This window comes from Staurois parvus, unplaced genomic scaffold (assembly GCF_062004578.1).
Source record: "Staurois parvus isolate SC_StPar_1 unplaced genomic scaffold, SC_StPar_1.0 ptg000422l, whole genome shotgun sequence".
NCBI classification, from domain to species: Eukaryota; Metazoa; Chordata; class Amphibia; order Anura; family Ranidae; genus Staurois; species Staurois parvus.
The window spans coordinates 9,386,266-9,408,420 of NW_028318218.1; the positions used below are offsets into that span (position 1 = coordinate 9,386,266).

At 38.8% G+C, this 22,155-nt stretch overlaps 1 protein-coding gene across 1 annotated transcript; it reads left to right on the plus strand.

Annotated features, from left to right (window-relative positions):
- The first annotated feature begins 982 nt into the window (after window positions 1-982).
- LOC149454651 (aquaporin-5-like) lies at window positions 983-21,887 on the plus strand. Its single transcript, XM_089687310.1, has 4 exons — window positions 983-1,366; window positions 10,306-10,470; window positions 12,872-12,952; window positions 16,687-21,887. Exons 1-4 carry the CDS (start codon window positions 989-991, stop codon window positions 16,894-16,896), a joined length of 834 nt encoding a protein of 277 aa, XP_089543436.1. The 5' UTR covers window positions 983-988; the 3' UTR covers window positions 16,897-21,887.
- Window positions 21,888-22,155: the final 268 nt, after the last annotated feature.

The window sequence follows — 22,155 nt, forward strand, 5'->3', positions numbered from 1 at the left end:
ATTGCTCATTTCTCAAGGAACCCCTAACAACCTCTGGAGGAACCCTAGGGTTCCATGAAACCCTTGTTGAGAAACCCTGGTCTGTAGGATGCATACTGATCTCCTAATGAAAGTGTTGACTTCTCACTGCCAAGACAGCAAACAATAACATGCTAAAGCAGAAAAGAACCTATGAGACCCATCATGCCTTTTTGAACATTTGCCTTGCAGGTGGGCATGGACAGGCTGGGTGACTCATATGTGACCACCATTGAGGAGGGAGAGAATTAGTCAGGTAGCAACTGTAGCCTATACAGGAGCCCCAAAAAAGAAGTATTGCATATAACCTATCATTATCTGCCGTCCCCTATCATACTTATCAAATAACATATTATATTAATTGTCATAGACCCTTCTCTGCCCAAACAAGCAGGCTTTGCTAAAGGTATATATATATAAAGTATATGTTTAGTTATGCTTGAAGCTGCTCATTTCAGAAAGTATATAATTAACGTACACAACAGCCTCCATATTAAATTAATGCTGACACAGGTTTTTACACAGCTGGCACATAACATGATTAAGACAATTTGCCAGTTTTTTCATTCAGTGTAAGTGAACAAGCCAGCGGATAGAGGATTTGCCAAGAAAGAAATGCAATGATTGAGAAATCTTTCATTGGAAGGTTGACAGAATACAAGAAAGACAAAAGGAGCTTATGAAATAGATATGATTGTCATTTCAATCTCAGATGTTACATAAATCTATTTAATTATGCATCGTGCATGAAAAAAATGTGAATCGCTTTTAGGTGACACAGGGGGAGGTATTACATTCTGTTAGGCTGAACTGTTTTTAGCATGTAGAACAAGGGGTGGAACCTTCAGTCTTCTCCACCTCTTGTTCAACTTGTCACCTCAACGCCTTACAGATATATAAGCTGTCAAATGTATGTGCAAGCTTACACTACTCTGAGAAATACATAAAGAGGACTATATGAGAGGACTAAATGATGTCAAACTGCAAAATGAGAGAACTGTGTTCATGGGCCTTTTACCGGGCTGTATTTGCTGAATTTTTGGGTACAATGATCTTTGTGTTCTTTGGACTTGGATCTGCCCTGAAATGGCCTGCTGCCCTGCCAACGGTGCTCCAGATTTCTCTGGCCTTTGGTTTGGTGATAGCAAGCGTTGTCCAAACGATGGGACCTATTAGTGGAGCAAATATAAATCCAGCTGTTACCTTTGCCTTTTTTGTTGGATCTCAAATCTCTATCTGGAGGGCTGCATTTTACATCATTGCCCAGATTTTGGGGGGAATAGCTGGGGCTGGTATACTGTGGGGGGTTGTTCCACCAACTGTCCGAGGGAACCTTGCCATCAATGCTGTAAGTATAATAATAAACCAAATGTAATTACTGTACAGATGACCAGCAACTGTCTTACTATGTACAATTTAAGGATTATATATGACCTTTGATCTTTGTAGCCTATGTCACAAAATTACTAGGTTTTTAATCTTATATTGTAAAGATGTATTATGCACAATATTTGTTCCAATAAAAAAGACAAATCTGTACACTTTAAAAACTATTTAAACTAGAAATTATTATTACTAAAATGTAAAAAATGTTTGTTAGCTTGTTCCTAGTCTAGTGAAACATTCATTTAACTCTACGATTACAGTCATGCCACCCCATGTATTTAAGGCACACCCAGCATGAGAAAAATATGGGGGCTGCCAGCGCGGACCTCCTTCTGCAAGTGATAGTTACCTGTCTCGTTGTTACGTCTGAGTCACAGATCTGGAACACACATGCAGACAAAAGTTACATTTCCTTATCATTGTAATAATTTATTTTCAATGGCTCAAGAAAGGTTTAACCCTCTTTCTGCCAAGGACAATTTTTGGGCACATTTGAAAATGTATATTTTATGCCTGAAGATAACTCAAAACCTCCAAAACATGATCATTTCCCAAAACCAGAGACCCTATAGAATAAAAATAATTTTTATTAAAATAAAAAAAAAATTATTATTATTACTTCAACTGATTATCAAACCCATATCTTTAGAAAAAATACACTCAAAATAATTCTAGCGTATATAAACATAATATAATAACCATTTTAAGTTCAATAACAAAGATGCAGTCATTAGATATGAAACAGATGCAGTAAATAGATATAAAATATGTTAACAGTGAATGATGGCCCCAGAATTACTGCTCTCACTTTGGTGTACACAGCCTTAACTAATCTGTATGGCACAGTTGTCATGTTCATTAGCAGACAAACCCAATGCATGCGTTTATGTTTATATGGGGGGGGGGTTAGGGGGGCTTATTCATTTTATCCTTTAAACATATTTCTTATACAATATCAGAAAGGGGCAGATAAGCCCCCTATTTGATAGCATAGTGCAAGTGACAGGTTCTCTTTAAGAATATATTAGCTATCTATCACTTCTGCACTCCCTTGAAGCTAACAGAGCACATATCATGCTTTTTTAACTTCTTTCCCGGCTACGGAATCTATGGAATGACAACACTGAACCTGGAAGTTATCAGAGCAGACCATTTCCAATGTGATCCTTCAGAGGGATGATCAGCATCCCTTCCATGATCGTCCTAGGCACATAGAAGAAACATATAAGTCTGGAACACATGGGACACATGGTGGAGGGGTAAGGAATGGGGACAGAAACTACCAAAGGCTGTAAAAGAGATTGAGCGGCTTCACACCTGCTAGAGTCACTTCTACTAAAAAGCAGACATTCTGCAGAGAAAATGTAAAAAAACTCCAAGCAGTGGTAGTGGCTAGGAGTCTCTTTACAGGTCGGTGCTGTCTCCAACATATGACTTATGTCAGCAGCAGTGAAAGGGTCAAAGTTTTGATATGATGGCCAGGCAACTACCTTTTTTAGAAGGAGAAGACAGCAATAGTAGCCTCTGTTTCTTCCCTGTGACAGGTGTGCTTCAATACTTGATAAGAAGTTAAATAACTCACCACCTGTTCCTTTGACTATACTTATTGGTTCCAAATATTGAGAATAGAAGCAGATTTGAATGGTACACAATTTAATCTTATTAAATCATACTGTATTATTTATCCCAAGTTTAAAGTAATTTAGTAAATCATATAGTAATGAGGACAATGCTAGAAATCACAATGTTATGCATAAAATCATAGAAGGGATCATCAGCAGGAGGAAGATGGATTCCTCTACATACAGTAAATCTTTAGTTAGTACTAGTGGGGTCAACAGCTAGAGGAAGGAGGTCCTGATTCCTCCATATAGATCTTTAGCTATCACTAGAGGGATCACCAGTTGGAGGAAGGAGGTCCTGACTCCACTATATGAATCGTTAGTTATCAGAGGAGGAATAACCAGCAGGAGGAAGGAGGTTCTGATTCTCCTAGATAAATCTTTAGTTACCACAGGAGGGACAAAGAGTGGCCCTGATTCCCCTATTTAGATTTTTAGTTTTCACTAGAGTGATCACCAATGGCAGGAAGGAGGTCCTGATTACTCTCAGTAGATTGTTAGTTATCACTAGAGGGGCCACCTGCAAGAGGAAGGAGGTCCTAATTCCTCCATATAGATCTTTAGTTATCTCTAGAGGGGTCACCAGCAAGAGGAAGACGGTCCTGATTCCTTTATATAGATTTTTAGTTATCACTAGAAGGATCACCAGTAGGAGGAAGACGGTCCTGATTCCTTTAAATAGATTTTTAGTTATCACTAAAATGATCACCAGTAGGAGGAAGGAGGTCCTGATTCCCCTATTTAGACTTTTAGTTATAAATAGAAGGATCAGCAGCAGGAAGAAGGAAACCCTGATTACTCTATGTACGTCTTAACACTAAAGGGGTCACCAGCAAGAGGAAAGAGGTCCTGATTCCTCTATATAGATCTTTAGTTATCACTATAGGGGTCACAAGCAGGAGGAAGGAGGTCCTGATTCCCCAATTTAAATTTTTAGGTATAACTAGAAGGATCGCCAGCAGGAAGAAGGAGGTTCTGATTCCGCTATGTAGACCTTTAGATATCACTAAAGGGTTCACCAGCAAGAGAAAGAGGTCCTGATTCCTCTATGTAAGTCTTACGTTACCACTTGAGGAATCATCAGCAGAATGAAAAAGGTCCTGATACCTATATATAAATCTTTAGCTATCACTAGAGGGATCGCCAGCTGGAGGAAGGAGGTCCTAATTTCCTTATATAGCTCTTTAGTTACAGTATATCACTAAAGGGATTACCAGCAGTCAGAAGGAGGTCCTGATTCCCCGATATAGATCTTTAATAACCACTAGAGGGGTCAACAGCAGGAGGAGCGATGTCCTGAATACTCTATATAGATCTTTAGTTAGACCTCATTTAGAATACTGTGTCCAGTTCTGGAGACATCACTTACAAAAAAATATTGATAAGACAGAAGGAGTGTGGAGATGGGTCACCAAAATGGTGAAATGTCTGACGGTTAAATCATATTAGGAGTGACTTCATGACCTTAATACAGTATGTACTGTACAGTCCTGCGGAGATAAGGGAAGGTGGAGACAGGATTGAAATCTTTAAAAACACTAAGGGTGTGAATAGGAACAGGAACACTGAGACATGACCTCAAACTAGTAGGAGGAAAGTTCAAAACTAACCTTAGAAAGTATTTTACAGAAAGAAAATGTGATTCTTGAATTAAACGTCTAGTAGAAGTAGCAGTGATTGAGTTTGAACATGCTTGGGACAAACATAGATCTATACTTAGACAAAAAAGCGAATAAATTAACAAAAAAAACTGGAGTAGACTCAGTGGACCACTTAGTCTTTATCTTCTGTAATTTTGTATGTTTCTATATGTTACTGATATATAATTTTTTTACCTCTACTTTTGAATATAAAAAAGAAGGTATGGTTCTCACTAAAATTTTCCAGCTGTCTGAAGGCATAAGATACAGCTCAATGCTTTCAATGTTAGCTCAGTTCATAGACTGGAAAAAAACATAATTATGACAGTAGTTTGTCCATACAAAGGACAGCATTAAAAAAACATTACAGCAGACAAATTGTGATATAACTAAACGCATAAAGCTACTAAAAAAAATTCCTCTACGTAGCCCTGAGAAACTTGTGCTTCACTGTACGATCAGAACATGCATTTTACAATCTAATTAAATATAATAATAGAGTGTGTACTTTATCCAATCACTGTTTCATTAAACCTTCACCAGTCTTGTGGCTGAATTACTGTACATTTGACATCATTCCATATGTCTTCAGGTTCAGATAATCCTATGTACTATAGATGAGGAAGAGAACTCAGGTTTGAAGCCACAACATTCTCTTCTTCTGTGCATAATAAAATCCACACACGGTTCAATTTCTTACCTGATTGATGTCCAGTTGGATCAAAACAATAGAATCCGCAAATGATCAAATAGTCATAATTTTCCTTCGGATCAGTTTAGACTTAATTTAGATCAGATTTGATCAAACAGAGTTGGTTGACCAAGGTGCAATATTAGTGATCATTTTGCATCAATTAAGCAGCATTGAGAAACTTTGTTGATTGATCAGATCATGAGATTACATGGTGGAAATCAATAACAGGTTATGATTGTATCTTAGCTATCTGTTAAAATTTACTTCCCCATGTGTGACATATTGATCAAATGGGTTGTCAACTATAGACTGATTATTCCTATCAGAAGAGATCATTTTGGGAAGAGAAATCAATCATTTATCAAGGCAAGTATGGCCACCATAATGGTCAGTACAGTACATTATATATATTTACCAAGAGGTACAGCATCATAAAATCTTCAACATGTCTTTTCTGAGTGTTTAGATCAGCCTTTCTTAACTTTTTTACCACAGAGCAACTCTTGAAATAATTTTAAGGTCTCAGGGAAACGCTTGCAAAAAAACAAATAATTGGTGGTCAGTGGAAAAAATGCCTCTTTCATCAGTGGAAAAAATGCCTCTTTCATTGGTGGCTAAGGAGAACAATGTTCTTCCTTACAGTGGTGGTCAGAATGTCACCCTTACAGTTAAAAAGTTCATGAAACAGGCACTGAACCCAGAACTGTGAGGGCACCATCAAAAGGGAGGTCTGTCCGTCACAACTCAAGGAACCCCTAGCAACCTCTAGAGGAAACATAGGGCTCCATGGAACCCTGATTGAGAATGGCTGGTTTAGATATTTGAATATCATACCTGTCATTCCTAAGAAATCTGATATGCTGTTTATGTAACATTTTATCAAACAATGCATCACAATAAAACTGTAAATAGATATCTTTTTAAAATTATTTTAGGATTAAGAGCACATGTAGATGGGCATTCTTGGCAAACTCATCACTGTTAAAATGCACGCAAATAAAGCAAAAGGAAGCATTTGACAAGGAATAACTATCTTTAATCTGCTTTGCTTACAATCCAAATACACCTCAATAGGATCTGCTGCTTCCTTATACTGACCATACCCTAAACCATATGATTGTACATCCTCCTTTACATGTACATCAACTTTGCAGTGCAGGGGATTGCTTGACTTGATACTATTTGAATCGAAAGTTTAGGTTTGTGCATGGAATACATGGTTTTGTCAAATCTAAAGGAGATTGTTGGTCACATACAGCCTCTGAACTGTCATCTACACTATTTTATTGAAGTTATTCAGAAACTGTTTACCTGCCTGTGAAGCACATAAAACATTGGAAAACAATGCCCATGTACACAGGTCCTATCAGTGTTTATATGTGTTTCTCCGCAGCCATTGAAATGATCTTTGCAAAGTTTACAGCAAAGCATTTCACACTGGATGTACTAAATTTTAATGGGGGGAGGGGGGTCATATTTAACTTTGGTGGTTCTCCATTTACTGACTGTATGGTTTTCAGAGAGGATAGTCAGCATCCTTGTTTAAAGTGTTTGTAACTAAAACTTTTGTTTTGTTTTGGATAAAGTTGCATCTCTGGGGCAGAAAAGGAAAGGAAATAACCCCAATGGCTTTACATATACTTTATTGGCTGCTGAGTTTAAAACAATTACAGGACATGTTGCTTTGATATTTGATGTTTACTATATATTATGGGTCTGAGCATGACACATAAGGGCTTGTTTATTTAGGAAAAACGGTGAACCCATGTTCACTTTGGCTATCTAATCACGTCCACTGGATATTTAGAAAACAGGATTGTTGCTGGCACATGATTAGTTAGTTGGTTGGTTGGTTAATTGGTTGATGTGAACACTTCATAAGTGAAAAGCCTTGACTCCTGTTGTCAATTAACTTCACTTGTAGTTAGACAACAAGTACAGTAAAGCACACTCATTGTGCAGTACTACTAAACAGGAAGCACACTATGTGACTAGGATACAATGCTACCCATGGGTACACATATAACTTCAAAAGTACATGGAGCAGAGTGCAACCAGAATTCACTCTGCTAAACACAGACCAGTATAAAATTACTTCTTATAAATTGGTATGGGTTACTGTTATTAAGAATTAGCACTTAAATCCTTGTCCTCCTTGATCGAATGGGGCTGTAGAATTGTAAAACTTTACATGAACAACATTCAGTAGGGGGCCCCATGAGATGCCCCTGGTACCTTTTCATAGGCTTTTTTGATTTTGGGCAAGGACACGGGCCCCATGATCCCCTATTGCCCAGGGGCCCCATGAGTTGTCAGTCCGCCCCTGCTATAGAGTCATAATCTGTATGGCGTTTGTACACTCTTCATATGTGAACTTGGGTTTCTCTCTAGGTTTTTGGTTTCCTCCCACCAGGCAAAAACATACTGCTAGTTTAAAAGGCAGCAGATGTACTATATCTTGCACTAGAATGTGTATGACTGTGAGGGTATAAAGGAAGAAACACACTACTAGTTGATTTAGAATAGCACCAAGATGCACTAAGGAAATGCAGCTCCAACAAACGTGTGTCAGCGCGCTATAACGCACATTAATGTACTACCACGTGTTATGGTATGCTGCAATGTTTCAGGATTTACCACATCACTTCTGGGATCACTGCATGGGGTGATGTCACTTCCTGTAGCTCCAGTCTGATGCATTTCATCATCCTGACGAAACGTGTTGGAGTGGAGATACAGAAGTGGCATCATCCAGCACAGTACAGATCTGTAATCAGGAGCTGAGCTCCTACAGCAGATAGTGGAGTCGGTTCCCAAGAGAAAACATGCTGTTAATACCGCAGGGCATGTGTACCCTACAATGTGAGTGAGCATTTCTGTTATTTTAATGGGCAAGTTTTAATAAATGGTTTTACACTATAGAGTCCTTTTTGTTTCTTCTCTATGATACCTATGGTATGAGATAACTGGCAAAGGAGTGGAAGTGGTCCTGGATGGTGTAATCCCTGGGGGATAAAAAAATGTTTAATGACCAGTGGATGTTAGGGCAAATCTGGTGAGTTCTCTGGTGTGGTGGTGGAGGATCAATCTTGTGTGGAGCATAGAGAGTCTTAATTGTGATTGTCAGAAGAAGAATCATACAGCACTGAGCACTTTTGAGAGGAAGGACATGCAATCAGAAAAAAACATGTATATACAAGCTTCTACGCTGTTGTTAAAATGTTAATTACTCTCTTCTATAAATATAATAGAGAAAATGTCTCACGTCGGTTTTTGATACTGTGTTATAACCAGACAGAAGTTCTCTACCACTTTATCCTAAAGTTAAAATGTTTTGACCATTGGTCCTTTTGCTCATGGTAGCTTTAAAAAAGAGGTCTCACTTCCATTTTTATGTATGTATTCTGCTCCCCAGGGACAAAGTATATGTAGTACTTTGCTCCATCTTTCTATATACTGTCTAAGACTAGCTGTGAAGTTGGACAGGGCACCCCTCCCTGCCCAGTAACGCAGCTAACAAGGAGATGACTACACTTTTCTCCATCTCCAAGCACTTGCTCAAGGCAAACATCTCACATTGAAGAGGGGCTTGTCAGCTAAAATGTTCCAGACAAGCAAGCAAGTGCTTAGATACAGAAAAATGTGTCATCTGTCAAAGTAGCCATCCCTTTGCTAGCTGTGTTGTCGGATGACAGTGTAGGGTGGAGGGGTGTCCTCTCTGACCTCACAGCTAGCCTTAGGCAGCAAATAGAAAATAGGACAGAGTACTACATGTACTTTGCACCCCTGAGCAGCAGAATCCATGAATAAAAATGGAAATGAGGCTTCTTTCTGTTTTTATTTCCTAAATAATTTAAACGTTTTTTTCATAATAATTTTACAAGTAATGGGATTAAACCACAAAATCCAAGACGCAAAAAAAGGTAAAAGAAAAATACCTGAAAAGAAATATGTATAAACAAAAACACAAACGTTGGTTCTATAGAGACTTCTTTAAAGCTACCATGACCTCCCCCCCAATCTTGTTTTGGCAATCTTACATTTATGGATTGGTAAACTTCCACCTCTATATCGTGCAGTAATCATGAATATTTTGCTTGCAGCACATACTATTATTACGAGGGCTTGAAAACCCTTCCACAAGTGCTACCAAATAATTGTGTTTTATTGCTTTTGGCACTATTGGAGTGGTTTTCTGCTCCCTTCTTGTCCTAGTAACTAAAAAAGGAATACAGAGTAGTCTAGAGAGGAGTATTTCCATTAGGGATATAGGGACACAGGCAGGGGCGGACTGACAACTCATGGGGCCCTGGGCAATACGGTATCATGGGGCCCCTGTGTCCTTGCCCACACTCAAACAAGCCTATGAAAAAGGTACCAGGGGCATCTCATGGGGCCCCCTACTTACCCCGGGCCCTTGGGCAGTGCCCGAGTTTTCAAATGGTCAGTGCGCCCCTGGACACAGGCAACAATTAAAAAAAAAAAATCTGACAGAGGTTGTAATTCTAAACCTTCCATATGTTGCTACACAACATTGTTTTATTGCTGTGATTGACACTAATGGAGAGATCACAGTGGAACACAGATGAAGGCTCTCCCATAGGGTGGTAACAGAGTTTATAACCCTTTCCACTCTGTTCACTTGAAAATTTTGGCTGGTAGTTGAGTTTTATTATGGAAGTAAGTTCACAAATTACATACAATAAGTTCACTAATTACAATACAAATTAGTAGTTCACAAGATACAGTAGATAGCTACAACAACTCAAATCAATATGATACTGTGGCAAAAGGGATAATTATATGCTCTAAATATTAGTATCCTGTAACATAGATTTTAGAACTTATTTCTAAACATATTTCTAGCTAATTGTTGTATTGTTTTAAATTACAGTGCATGCTGGGTACTACGTCGTCTAACAAAAATTAAATTTGACTATTTTAGCTCAGTAACAACACAACGCCAGGATTGGGTCTTGTTGTCGAGATGATTCTTACCTTCCAACTGGTTTTGTGTATCTTTGCATCTACTGATGCACGGCGATCGGATAATGTAGGATCTCCGTCTATTTCCATCGGCCTTTCTGTCACTCTGGGACATCTTATTGGAGTAAGTAATAAACTAAATGTCTTCTGATTGAGAATCTTCTAAACAACCATTTCACTAAGTAAGGGCATACAATCACCCACTAAAATCAATTAGATTTCAATGCTATAGTGTAGCTATGTACTGTATACAACAGTATTCTCGCCGCTGCTAAACCCAAGGTTTCCTCAGCTCTCAGTGCAGATAGACAGCACTCGCAAACAGTTCCTGATTGCCATCTACCAGCGTATAAGTGTCACAGAGTGCACATGTCTTTGGGAATACAGAATCTCTTTATTTGTCACAAATAAAAGTTACAATACTGGTTCCAAAGTTTACGTGTTTCATCCTAATGCATTGCAGACCTGTTTGGGCCTTTGTCATAACCCATGGTTTTTACTAAGGCCCACAAAGGGCTGAAACATGTTTAATTCTATTGTGTTTCAGACCTGTGTGGGCCTTCTTCATAGCCCATGGCTATGACGAAGACCCACACAGCGCTAAAGCGCGTAAGATTTGGGACCAGTGATGTAACTTTTACTCATGACAAATAAAGAGATTCTGTGATACTAAAATACATGTGTTGCTATGTAACACTTAAACATTAGTGTAGCAATGTAAACCCAAATGCATGTTAAAAAATGGTAGAATTCACCTCAGTTAGATATGGCTCCTTTTTTTGGACCTGGTGATCCTACCAGTAAGTGACTCTACAGCAACTTTTTGACCAAGGGTGACAAAAAGTCGCAGGAGCAATGGTCTTCAGCCTCCTAAGAAAAAATTAATAAATGCACATTTTTTTTACGTGCAAAAACAAGTGTATTTATTATTTCTTTAAAAGGTGAACTTATCCTTTAAGTCTGAGATCCTGCTTCTGTAAATATTCTGACTCTCCCAATGGACTGAAGTGGTGCACACACAGTTAAAGGGAAAATGTTTTATGTAAATTTTTTAGAAATTATTTTATGATGCGTATAAACTGATGTGTGTGTGTATATATATATATATATATATATATATACATTCTCAGACTGAGGCAGACCTCGCCTACTTGTTCTTGGCTGACAGTCAGAGCCAGATCGATCTCCTAGCTACAGTACAGGGAAGCTGCAAATGCAATGGGCAGCGTGAGCTGTGCAATGAGCCATTGCACAAGTGAAAAGTAGGGTCTGATGAAGAGATTACTTCTCGAAACGTGTCAGCCATTTCCAAGTGTCCTTTTCACATGTGGGACTCGTACACCTTTTCAGACCATGGACAATTGTCAGTCATGATATGCCTGTTTACATTTGTCATTTGTGAGTATAGATCTGCTATTTTTTACGATTAAAGTTTTTATTGAGGTAATGCGCAAGGCTTGTGCGCCCCTTTTCTTTTCTTGTTTTCTAGTAAGATATCAAGCCACTCAGGGCCAGTACCAGCATAAGGCTGCTTAGGCAGTTGCCTTAGGGTGCCAGAATTGGGAGACATTAAAATCCAAATCCTTAGCCTTTTGCTGGGGATTCAGAATTGTATCCACTTTAGTTCCAGCGTCGTTCCATGTTGCAGACATGTTTTTTAACACACTCCCAACCTCTATACCATTTGAGAGTATATGTACTTCTGTAAAGCTGACTATTGTCTTTCAATGTGGAAGTGATACAAGCGGCTGTTGGAAAAAGAGAAGAGAAAGGGAAAGGAAGGGAAGAAGGAATGAAGAAAAGAAAGGGAAAGGAAGGCAAATAAGGAATGTAGGAAGGGAGGAAGGGAAAAGGATAGTAAGGGAAGGCCATTTCTCAAATAGGATATGCTGACCGCAAAAAAATGAGTCTCCAGTGATTTTCCTGTACCACGTTGTTCTTTTTTCAGAAGGAAGGAAAGTGAAAGGAAAAAGAGAAGGGAAAGGGAAAGGAAAGAAACAAGGAATGTAAAAAAGAAAGGGAAAGAAAGGGAAAGAAGGGAGGAAGGAAGGAAGGTGAAAGGATAGTAAGGGAAGGCCATTTCTCAAATAGGATATGCTCCCAAATATGATATGCTCACAAAAGATGGTGATGGCCCCCCAAAAATGGCTCCAGTGATTTTCCTGTACCACACTGTTCTTTTTTCAGAAAAAAGAAGAGAAGGAAGGAAGGGGAAAGGAAGGAAAGGAAGGGAAGGGAGGGAAAAAAGGAAGAAAGAAAGCAGAAATATGCTGCCGCCAGGTCTATCCCAAGTTGCCCACCCCACAACCCTCATGGAGTGATACCCTCAAAAATAGGGGGCTTGGTGGATGGGCTGCACAGCGAAGATAACCAGAGCCACTTGATTAAGGAAAGCATATCCTATTTGAGAATTGGTTACAATGGGTAAGCAGGAGCCTGAAGTCCACTGTACGTTTTATCCATTAAATTCTGAGTAGGTGTTTAACAGTCATTTCATTATAATAATAATGTTTTAAACACTCTAGATATATTTCACTGGCTGCTCAATGAATCCTGCACGATCCTTCGCTCCAGCTGTCATTGTGAGAAATTTTCGCAATCAGTGGGTAAGAAAATTAGAATGTCCATGTTGATCTATCTATCTTAGCTTTAAGAGTTTCTGCACCTCATTTTTAGTTTCTCTTTTACTTCTCACATTCCCCATTCACACTTTAGTTAGCTGGAACGTTCGTTCCCACTTGTGTTTTTTTTGGTGTGTTTTTCATACTTTTTCATGCGTTGTGCATAGGGCGGACCATTCATATGAACAAGATGCCCTATACATGACAAATGCACCAAAGAAGCTCCCACACCTTTTCAGACGTGGAGTGTTGTGTTTTTTTTGACAGAGCATTTTGGCACGCTTGTATTATATTTATTGTGCAACAAAATATGTGGCAAAATGTATATCTGCTAATCACGTTTGGGGTGCCATTAACAAGAAATGGCACTGAAATGCACATTGAACAATTGGCTGCATCTTTACACAATCCAGAATCGCTAGCAGAATCGCAAGATGCTATAAAGTGTGAACAGGGCCTTCTTTAGAATCAGTAGGAATACATAAAGAGCCCCTTGACATAAAATAAATTATTTTCTATAAAATAAAGCAACACACAGTCAGTATTGTTGGCATTATTATTTTTATAGCACCATTATCTTTTGTCGAGCTGTATATAGTGAGCAGTACAATCAAGGGTGCGATATGTAGATAATTTCAAAATATATTTTTTAGTTAAAGTCCAAAGAGTTGTATAGCAAAAACATATACATCGGTAAAAAGATGTTAATTTATTTTAAAGTAATTAAATAAAAGTGAAAATACAAGGATAAATACCACCCCCATTCCCGTTGTGTACCAATCCTGCTGCCTGCTGAGAGATGTAATGTAAGTATCCCAGGAGGCTGCAGGACCAGGTATACTTCATTTTGGTGTAAGCTGGAATGGCGGTGGGTGCGGTGCAAAAATTAAAAACATTTAAAAGAAAAAACAAAAACAATTCCACAGTTCTATTTGTGGGTATGAATGGGAGTTCTGGTTTAGGGTCCTTTTACACGGGCGTTCCATTTTATCATCAGTGCAGTCATGTTTTTTCCAAGAAAAAAACTGATCAGTTCACATCAGTTTTCCATCAGTTCACATCAGTTTTCCATCAGTTCACGTCAGTTTTCCATCAGTTCACGTCAGTTTTTCATCAGTTCACGTCAGTTTTTCATCAGTTTACATCCGTTTTTTTACATCCTTTGCAAATGCAAAAAAGGATTGTATGTCCAAGTACATCCTTTTCACATCTGTTTACATCCGCTCTTCATCCATTCCATATTTTTTTACGGAAGAAAAATAGGGTTTTCTTCTGTTCAAAAAAACAGATGTCAACAGATGCGGACATTGATGGATGTAAACAGATGATCATCCGTTTACATCTGTTAGTGTATAGAAATACATGGGTGTCTGTTTTTCATCTGTAAACGGACAGATGAAAAACGGACATACGTAACACCCGTGTGAAAGAGCCCTTACAGTGGACAATGACTGAAGATCATCAGGCTTATTGGTTGAAGAACAACAAAGAACAAACTAATAAAGTGCTTTAAAGCTCCCAATTTTTTTTCGTACCGCCAAAACTCATTGGCTGTTTTTCGTTCTCTTGTTGCCAATGAACACCATTTTTAAAAGACACTGAACTCTCCATTCTTTGTGCTGGAGCTCTCATTGGACTTTTTACATATGCACATTATCAGGCAATTAACTGCGGAAAAAGGTTGCTTTGCATCAAATTTACCAATAGGATGTTCAGTATATGCATTGCTGCCAACATTCCGATCCATTTTTTTTAACCCTCTTTATGGAGAGATGAAAAATCTTACTGTTATCCATAATCCCTCTTGTCGTCAATGACTAATGGAAGGGTGGTCACAGTCTAATGTGGCATTCAAACAGCTCTAAAATGACCCATATACTCTGAATTTAAAAATCTTAAATCTACTTAAATCTACTTTATTAGTTTTTTTTTTAACTGTAAAGCAATAGATGGCCACAAAAGAGGCATCCTAAATATCATTGTCACTGGAAGTGATGTTGAGAGAAATCCAAAATTGTCACCAGGACAGCAATAGATGGGAATCCTCCAAGAGCAACACCTGTTCAAGTAACAACTGTATAGGTCCTCATGCACACTGAACGTTTTTCTATCCCTCCCAGACACCTTTCCTACTGGCAGCGGCATTTTGGCAGAAAAAACACTTGATGCTTGTAAATACACTTAGGAGCGTTTAACCACTTCAAACATTTAAGCATTACTTAATTTAATTGGCCAGAGTAATAATTTATTATGGCCATTGAAATGAATTAACGTTCAAGCATTCCTGAAGGTTCCTAGCGTTAACACGCATTTATACAAGTTTACATGCGTCAAGCATTTTTTTCTGCCAAACCACCGATGTTCCAGGACTCACTGGCAGAGGGATTTTTTTTCAGCCTCTAAACACTCCTTCCTCTAAACTCCTCTAAAAGCCTATGTGTGCATGGCTAACATGCAGGGGCAATTAGAGGCAGAAAGAAAATGCCAGATGCCCCTAGGATGAGGCCTTTAAGTGTTACTAAACCCAGGACTCTGCATTCATTATATCTGGTCTCCCACAGTACACAGAAATGCAATTATTTTAGTAAATATAAACTGCTAAATACCTTTTCTCATCAGCTGTTAGAGCAGTCTTGTGACTTTTATCAGTGTCCAGCAGAGCACTGGTTAAAGCTTCTAGGAGGAGTTTTCATTCTCCCCTGATTGTCCTATGAGGTTGCATAACCTCTGACCCTCTGTCTGGAGAGTGCTGATCACATGCACCCTCCAAAGAAAAAAAAAAACTCTCTAGCAATACACACTAAACCGAGTATGTGCAGCGTGCCCCTAAGGCCCTGTTCTATCATTCGATGGATTGGAGACTGTGGAAGAAGGGGAGGTTTAGAGCAGCGAGGATCAAACATCCTTTTTACACAATGCGGAAGATTAAACCCTTAGGTTCCACAGTGAGTATAACAAGCATACTTTACTGCATATACAGACTGATTTTACTGTTGTGGGTTTAGTAACACTTTAAGGAATATTTCCTCTGGCTTTCTATTATGTTTATAGGACAGGAAGTGAAAGAAAATCAAAAGAACCATTCTGATAGGTGTTTTACCATTACCCACTCCATACAAAATTACAGAAAAAAATTTGGGCTGCAGATATACTTTAACTGGTATAAACAAGACCTAAGCTACATAAAGAAGTGCAATGTTTTCAGTCAGCTGAGTAGTCTTTATAGTTGCACTGTGAGTCCAAACAGTAAAGCACAACCATTGGGTGGAACTACATAGCAGGAAGCCAAATCTACATCTGTAATAAACAAATATGGCTGCCCCATGTACATATATAAATACATACCATACACAGAAAGAGGGTAGCTGAATATAGGACTGAAGTAATAGAACAATACATAATAATAACACAAAAAATAATAGTGATACAATTAAAAACTTACATATATTTTGCTTCTTAGCCAGCCTGACTGCATAAGACTAATAAAACATAGGAATTAAATCCACAAGCCCCAGCACAAAATTTGAGGTCCCATAAATTCCTCTTGGTAACAGATCCTCAGGGCCATTGTACAGCTGCATTCAATGCCTACATGCCTACATGGCAGAATCCCAACTGCTAAAAGTTCCAATCTAATTAAATTTAGTGTAGGTCATCTGGTTATTTTATTAGAAATGTGATTACAAGATATACATTGGTTGTTTTTTTTCCCCTCTAAGGTCTTCTGGGTTGGGCCACTGGTAGGAGGTGTGGCGGCTTCTTTCATATACTCCTATGTTCTGAACCCATATGTGAGGACACCGTCGGAGAGAGTGGCCATATTACTTGGAACATACAATCCTGTAGATGAATGGAACGAGCAGCATGAACAGCACAGGAAGCGTTCGCTGGACTGTCCAGAGCGTGCAAATAAGCGGTTCTCTATGTAGCAAAAACATCGTCTAATGGACAATATCTTTATGTGTCAAATCAGGGACCAATGTGCCAGTTAAATGGCTCTTGTCACTTATATTTCTCCTGTGTTTGTTATATTATTACATTGCACAGAATTTTTTTTTATTGTTTGATTAGAGACATTTTTAGCTTATTTTTGGTTAATTTATTGATTAAATCTAGCTATAGTATAAGCCAATGGAAAACAGAAATAGTGCTGGCCAAATGGCAACTGGTGAAGCTGAAAAAAAAATCAGCAGTATGATAGACCTGGTAAAACTTTGGGCAAAACAAAGTTTATTTTAAGGAAACCACGGTAATAATTAATAATATACTAAAAAAAATCACGTTCTTGAAATTACAGAGAATAGAAACATTTTTACAAATACTATTAAAAAACAGATTTTTTGACAACAGAGAGATACGTGCATGGCAAGGCAAGGCAATTCATTCAAAGCTTACAAAATGGTTGACACAAACATGTGCCAACTTTAAGTATATTTTGACTCCATTTTAAACTTAAAAAAAAAAAATCTACATAGCAGCAAACACCACTAGATGCTTTCCTTATTAGTAGGGAAATCCACTTCTGTGCCCTTTCTGGTTAAGGTTCACTTTGTTAAAGAATCCTCACAATCCCTAACTTCATGATTAAGCTCCACCACTGCCAGATCCCTGTCAAATGATAGTACCCTTATTATTCATGGAGGCAGGGCTGCTGTTAGAAATCATGGGGTCCCATACAGCCTATCTGACGCCCCCCACTGCTAACAGTGGGAGATGTTTAAATCTACGAAGTACTGGGGTCAAAAGTATGTAAGATGCAGAGTGCGGGTGTCTGAAGTATATAACATAAAGAGTGCAGGTATCAGGTGTATATAATGTACAAAATGCTGGTGTCAGGATAGTGTATTGTATGGAGTACAGGGGTCAGGAGTGGGTAATGCATAGAGTACAGGGGTCAGGAGTGGGTAATGCATAGAGTACAGGGGTCAGGAGTGGGTAATGCATAGAGTACAGGGGTCAGGAGTGGGTAATGCATAGAGTACAGGGGTCAGAAGTGGGTAATGCATAGAGTACAGGGGTCAGGAGTGGGTAATATACATAGTTCAGGGATCAGGAATGGGTAATATACAGAGTTCAGGAGTCGGAACTGGATAATGTATAGCGTACAGGGGTCATGAATGGATAATGTACATAGCTCAGGGGTCAGGGGTAGGTAACGCATAGAGTGCAGGTGTCAGGTGTGCAATGTACATAGTTCAGGGCACAGGAGTGGGTAACACATAGAGTGTAGGGGTCAGGAGTGGGTAACACTTAGAGCAAAAGGGTCAGGAGTATGTAACGCACAGAGTGCAAGGGTTCAGAGGGGTAATGCAGAGGAAAAGGTTGTATTGGCAGAGGATGTGGCAAAAGCTGCAAAGGCAGTGGATGGGGTTTCACACATGCTTTGCATTGTGGCGTGGCAGAAATTATCCCCTGGTGGCCGAACGTGACACCACTTTCAAAATTGCACATTGAGTTCAATAGGGCCAGGCCGCAACCATGTGCGATCGCAGTGTGGTTGTGTGGCATTACAGAGTTAAATCAGGTGGTGAGGAGGCAATAAAACGCCCTCTGAAAAGTGATCTGAAAGCAGAACACTCTTCAGAGGGCACCACAAGTCTGAAAGAACCAAGTTTGCAGCACTTAAAAAAGACTTCCTCAGGCCCCATTTGTTCAGCAGGGGACCGGGGGGCAGAAAAGGGACTAATTAATGAGTTTTGGTGCAGGTAGAGCAATCTACAGTGCTGCTTTTTCCAACAATTAGATTAAAGTCCCGACCTGTCCTGGTGGATTCATATAGAAGAGGTTAGGTCTTTTATTTAATTAGCAGAAACTGTGATGCCGCAGATTACTCCGCCTGTACGAAAAAGTCATTAAATAGTCCTCTTTCTGCCCCTGGCTGAACAAATGGGGCCCAGGGAAGTTTTTGTTTTTTAACTTGCTGCCGAGTGGGGTGCTCAGAAGTTGAGAGTTCCCTCTCTGCCTCTGTACCCCCCCCCCCCGTTGAATTAGCAGGGATGAGCCCGGTACTGGAGGGTCGGCACTAACCCCTGATTGGCTGCCCTGAATGAAAGCAGTTTCATGGGACAGTGGAGTGGCAATTGGTAGGGCTTAGTCCTAAAATGCCCATGTAGTAGAGTAAAACTATCTCAATTGTTTGTATTAATAATTGTATTTTATGAATTATGGGTGAAAACATTGATTAACAGACCCCTAAAATGTAGTTATTCACATAGAATGGCTATGTACACTGTGACACAAGGTGTATTTATAAAGCAGTATATATACAACAGTAACTGTAATAATATATTCCCTGGTGGAGAATCAATCACGGTCATTTAAAACACATGGACCTGGAAGATTCAGCTGCAGAGAATGTTTGCTGAGTGTCACACTCACTGCTTTATAAATGCGCCCCTAGCTTTTACCAGTAGGTGGCACTACATGTGAAATCTAATGTGCGGAAGTAAGGGGAAGTCCCGGACAGACCTGGAAAGGGAAGATGAGCAGCTTCTTGTCAAAATGGAAAATTCCTTTATGACTGATCAAAAAAGTGTTTTGTAATGACACACATTACCATATGTGTCCACATGCTGCAATTGTAAAGGATCCCATGTAATTATCTTAATTTGAACATTTAGTTTAAATCAGCTAACTACATTCTAAATGAGTAGGTTAATTGGCTCCTGTCTAAATTGGCCCTAGTATATGAATATAAGTTAGGGACCTTAGATTGTAGACCCCTTGAGGGTTAGGGACTGATGTGAATGTACAATATATATGTAAAGCGCTGTGTAAATTGATGGCGCTACATAAGTACTTCTAATAATAATAATAACAATTAAAGGTGTGCAAGGTCTTACAGTTTATTTTCTTTAGAAACTAGCTAAAGCCTGAGTAGAAAAGCCTGTTTCCTGCCAGCAAGCTGCAGAGAAGGACCCTTACTCTTTATGTGGAAGCAGTGGACTCTCTGAAACCCATTGCTGAGTCAGAGCTAGAGCTCTCCAATCAACAACACTCATGCTCCCTGCTGGTTGAAGAGCTCTGGCTCTGGTTCAGCAAGGGATGTAACAACAAAGGGAGGGTGCATCAACTTAGCACATTACCACAACACAATTTTATTAAAATCAATAATACTGTATAAGTGACGTACTCACAAACATGTGACATACACAAGCATACTAGGAAATGCAAATGAGACTGCTTCCAGGTCCACAGCACTCAACTGATCACAAGGGAAGTCCGCATAGTGTCCAAAACAACTTATGTGTTTCAGGGGTCAAGTCCTCTTCTGCAGAGCCCACAGTCCTGAGCAAGACATATTAGATCAATACCTGTAAGCCCGTCACGTGTAGAGTTCATCAAGTCCTTAAGCACCACACTCAAGCACAGGAGGATTCTTTAGTCAACAAGGGATGTGTCAGACCTCTGCACTGCTCTCTCTTCTGCAGCTGCTGGCAGGGGGCAGGCTGTTCTACTAGGTGGCTGTTTTCTAAAGAAAACAAAATGTTAGACTGTGCACACCTTTCGTTTTTCTGGACATGGAATGTTTAGAGCTGATTTAAACTAAAAAATCAGTTAGGCTCTAACATGTACACTATATGAAGGGACTTGTTTTTAAGTTTTGGATTGGGTGGGAACGGATTAGACCCTAAGTAAGACTTTTCCAACCCGCAGCCCATGGGCCAAATGCTGCCCAAGACTACTATGTATGCAACCCTATACAAAATCGCAAACTTAAAAATTTAGATTTTTGGGGATTTTATTTTAAAAAAAATATGTGTACACTTAACGAACACGTGGCCAAAGAAAAATTTGACAGTGAACTTTTAGAAAATGTATCATCCCCCAAAAAACTCCCCGCTCTTCACAATCGCACCTTAACCACGTCATCAGTTTTTAGCTGCACCTATATTTGTGAGCAAATATTTTTAAGAATGAAGCACATGAAGGGCAAAATTAGAACCAAAATTTCTAAGCTCCATGGGAATTCATTGAGAATTGCTACCACATTCATAGAATCCGATATTGATGCGTTTGTTTATCAAAAACAGTGTCAAATATCACACTAGTTTTATGTTGCCTCTTTTACTTTTATAATAAAAAATATTACAAAAAAATGAAGCTTTATTACTCAGATAGGCACCTGATCTATATCAGTGATTGTTAAATTGTGATCTGCCTGACTTTTTCTGCTCATCAGCTTTACCTTACTGTTAGTGTATGTCATGTACGGCCCAAGACAATTCCTCTTCTTCCAGTGTGGCCCAGGAAGGCCAAAAGGTTAGACACCCATGGCCTAAATCAAGATTTGTTGCTATCTATATCCCCACTGGATAGATTTACTCCTCTGTTTGTACTGGTGGCCACTGTCACTGAAACAAAAAGTGAGGGGATTGCCAAAAATGTTAGACCAGAGCAAGTGGTGATGGGAAGATCATACACTTTAACCATGCAGGTCAATGCACAGAATATATATTGTGCAGGACTTTTCCCACTGCAACCCAGCACAGCCAAGCACAAAGTATTCTCGGACAAAATACATCTTCCTTTGTCCATGAAAATATTGTTTTTATTATGTGTTTTCATTTGTCCATGCATTTTTTTACTTTTTGCAAAAATACATAAAAATGTGTCTGCTGTAAATGAGCCCTTTAATTGAAAACAACAACAAAAAAAAAAAAGACTCCAGGATAAAAATGGTCTATCTACAACAAAGCAAAAGAGTTTACTAAAATGTTCTTTAATGGATCATTATCATTGTACAGTTTCAATTATACTTATGTATAAATGAATGTAAGTGGTGTCTATTCTATTCACATTTACACATTTATAGACTTTCTAATGTATTCCAGACTGCATTTGCATTGTTATAACTGCATTAATGCAGACTATCAGATGATATAATTCATTATATTAAACTTTTTATTGGTTTACCTAACTTTTGTGTGCATTTTACTTCAGTATGGGATCTAATTAGTCTGCAATCATTGATAAGAACCACTGGATATGTGAAAATAGATGTGTTTATAAAAGAAACCAAACCCATTTCTTTTACATTACACTATTACACAAATGGAAGCTGATATTTGATTGGTTCCTTCATACACCACACTTTACTTTTTTTAATTATCTAATCCACTTATTTCTATTCTGTTACTAATAGACTCCAATCTGTTGGATTGTATTTACATGCAATAGCAAAAATT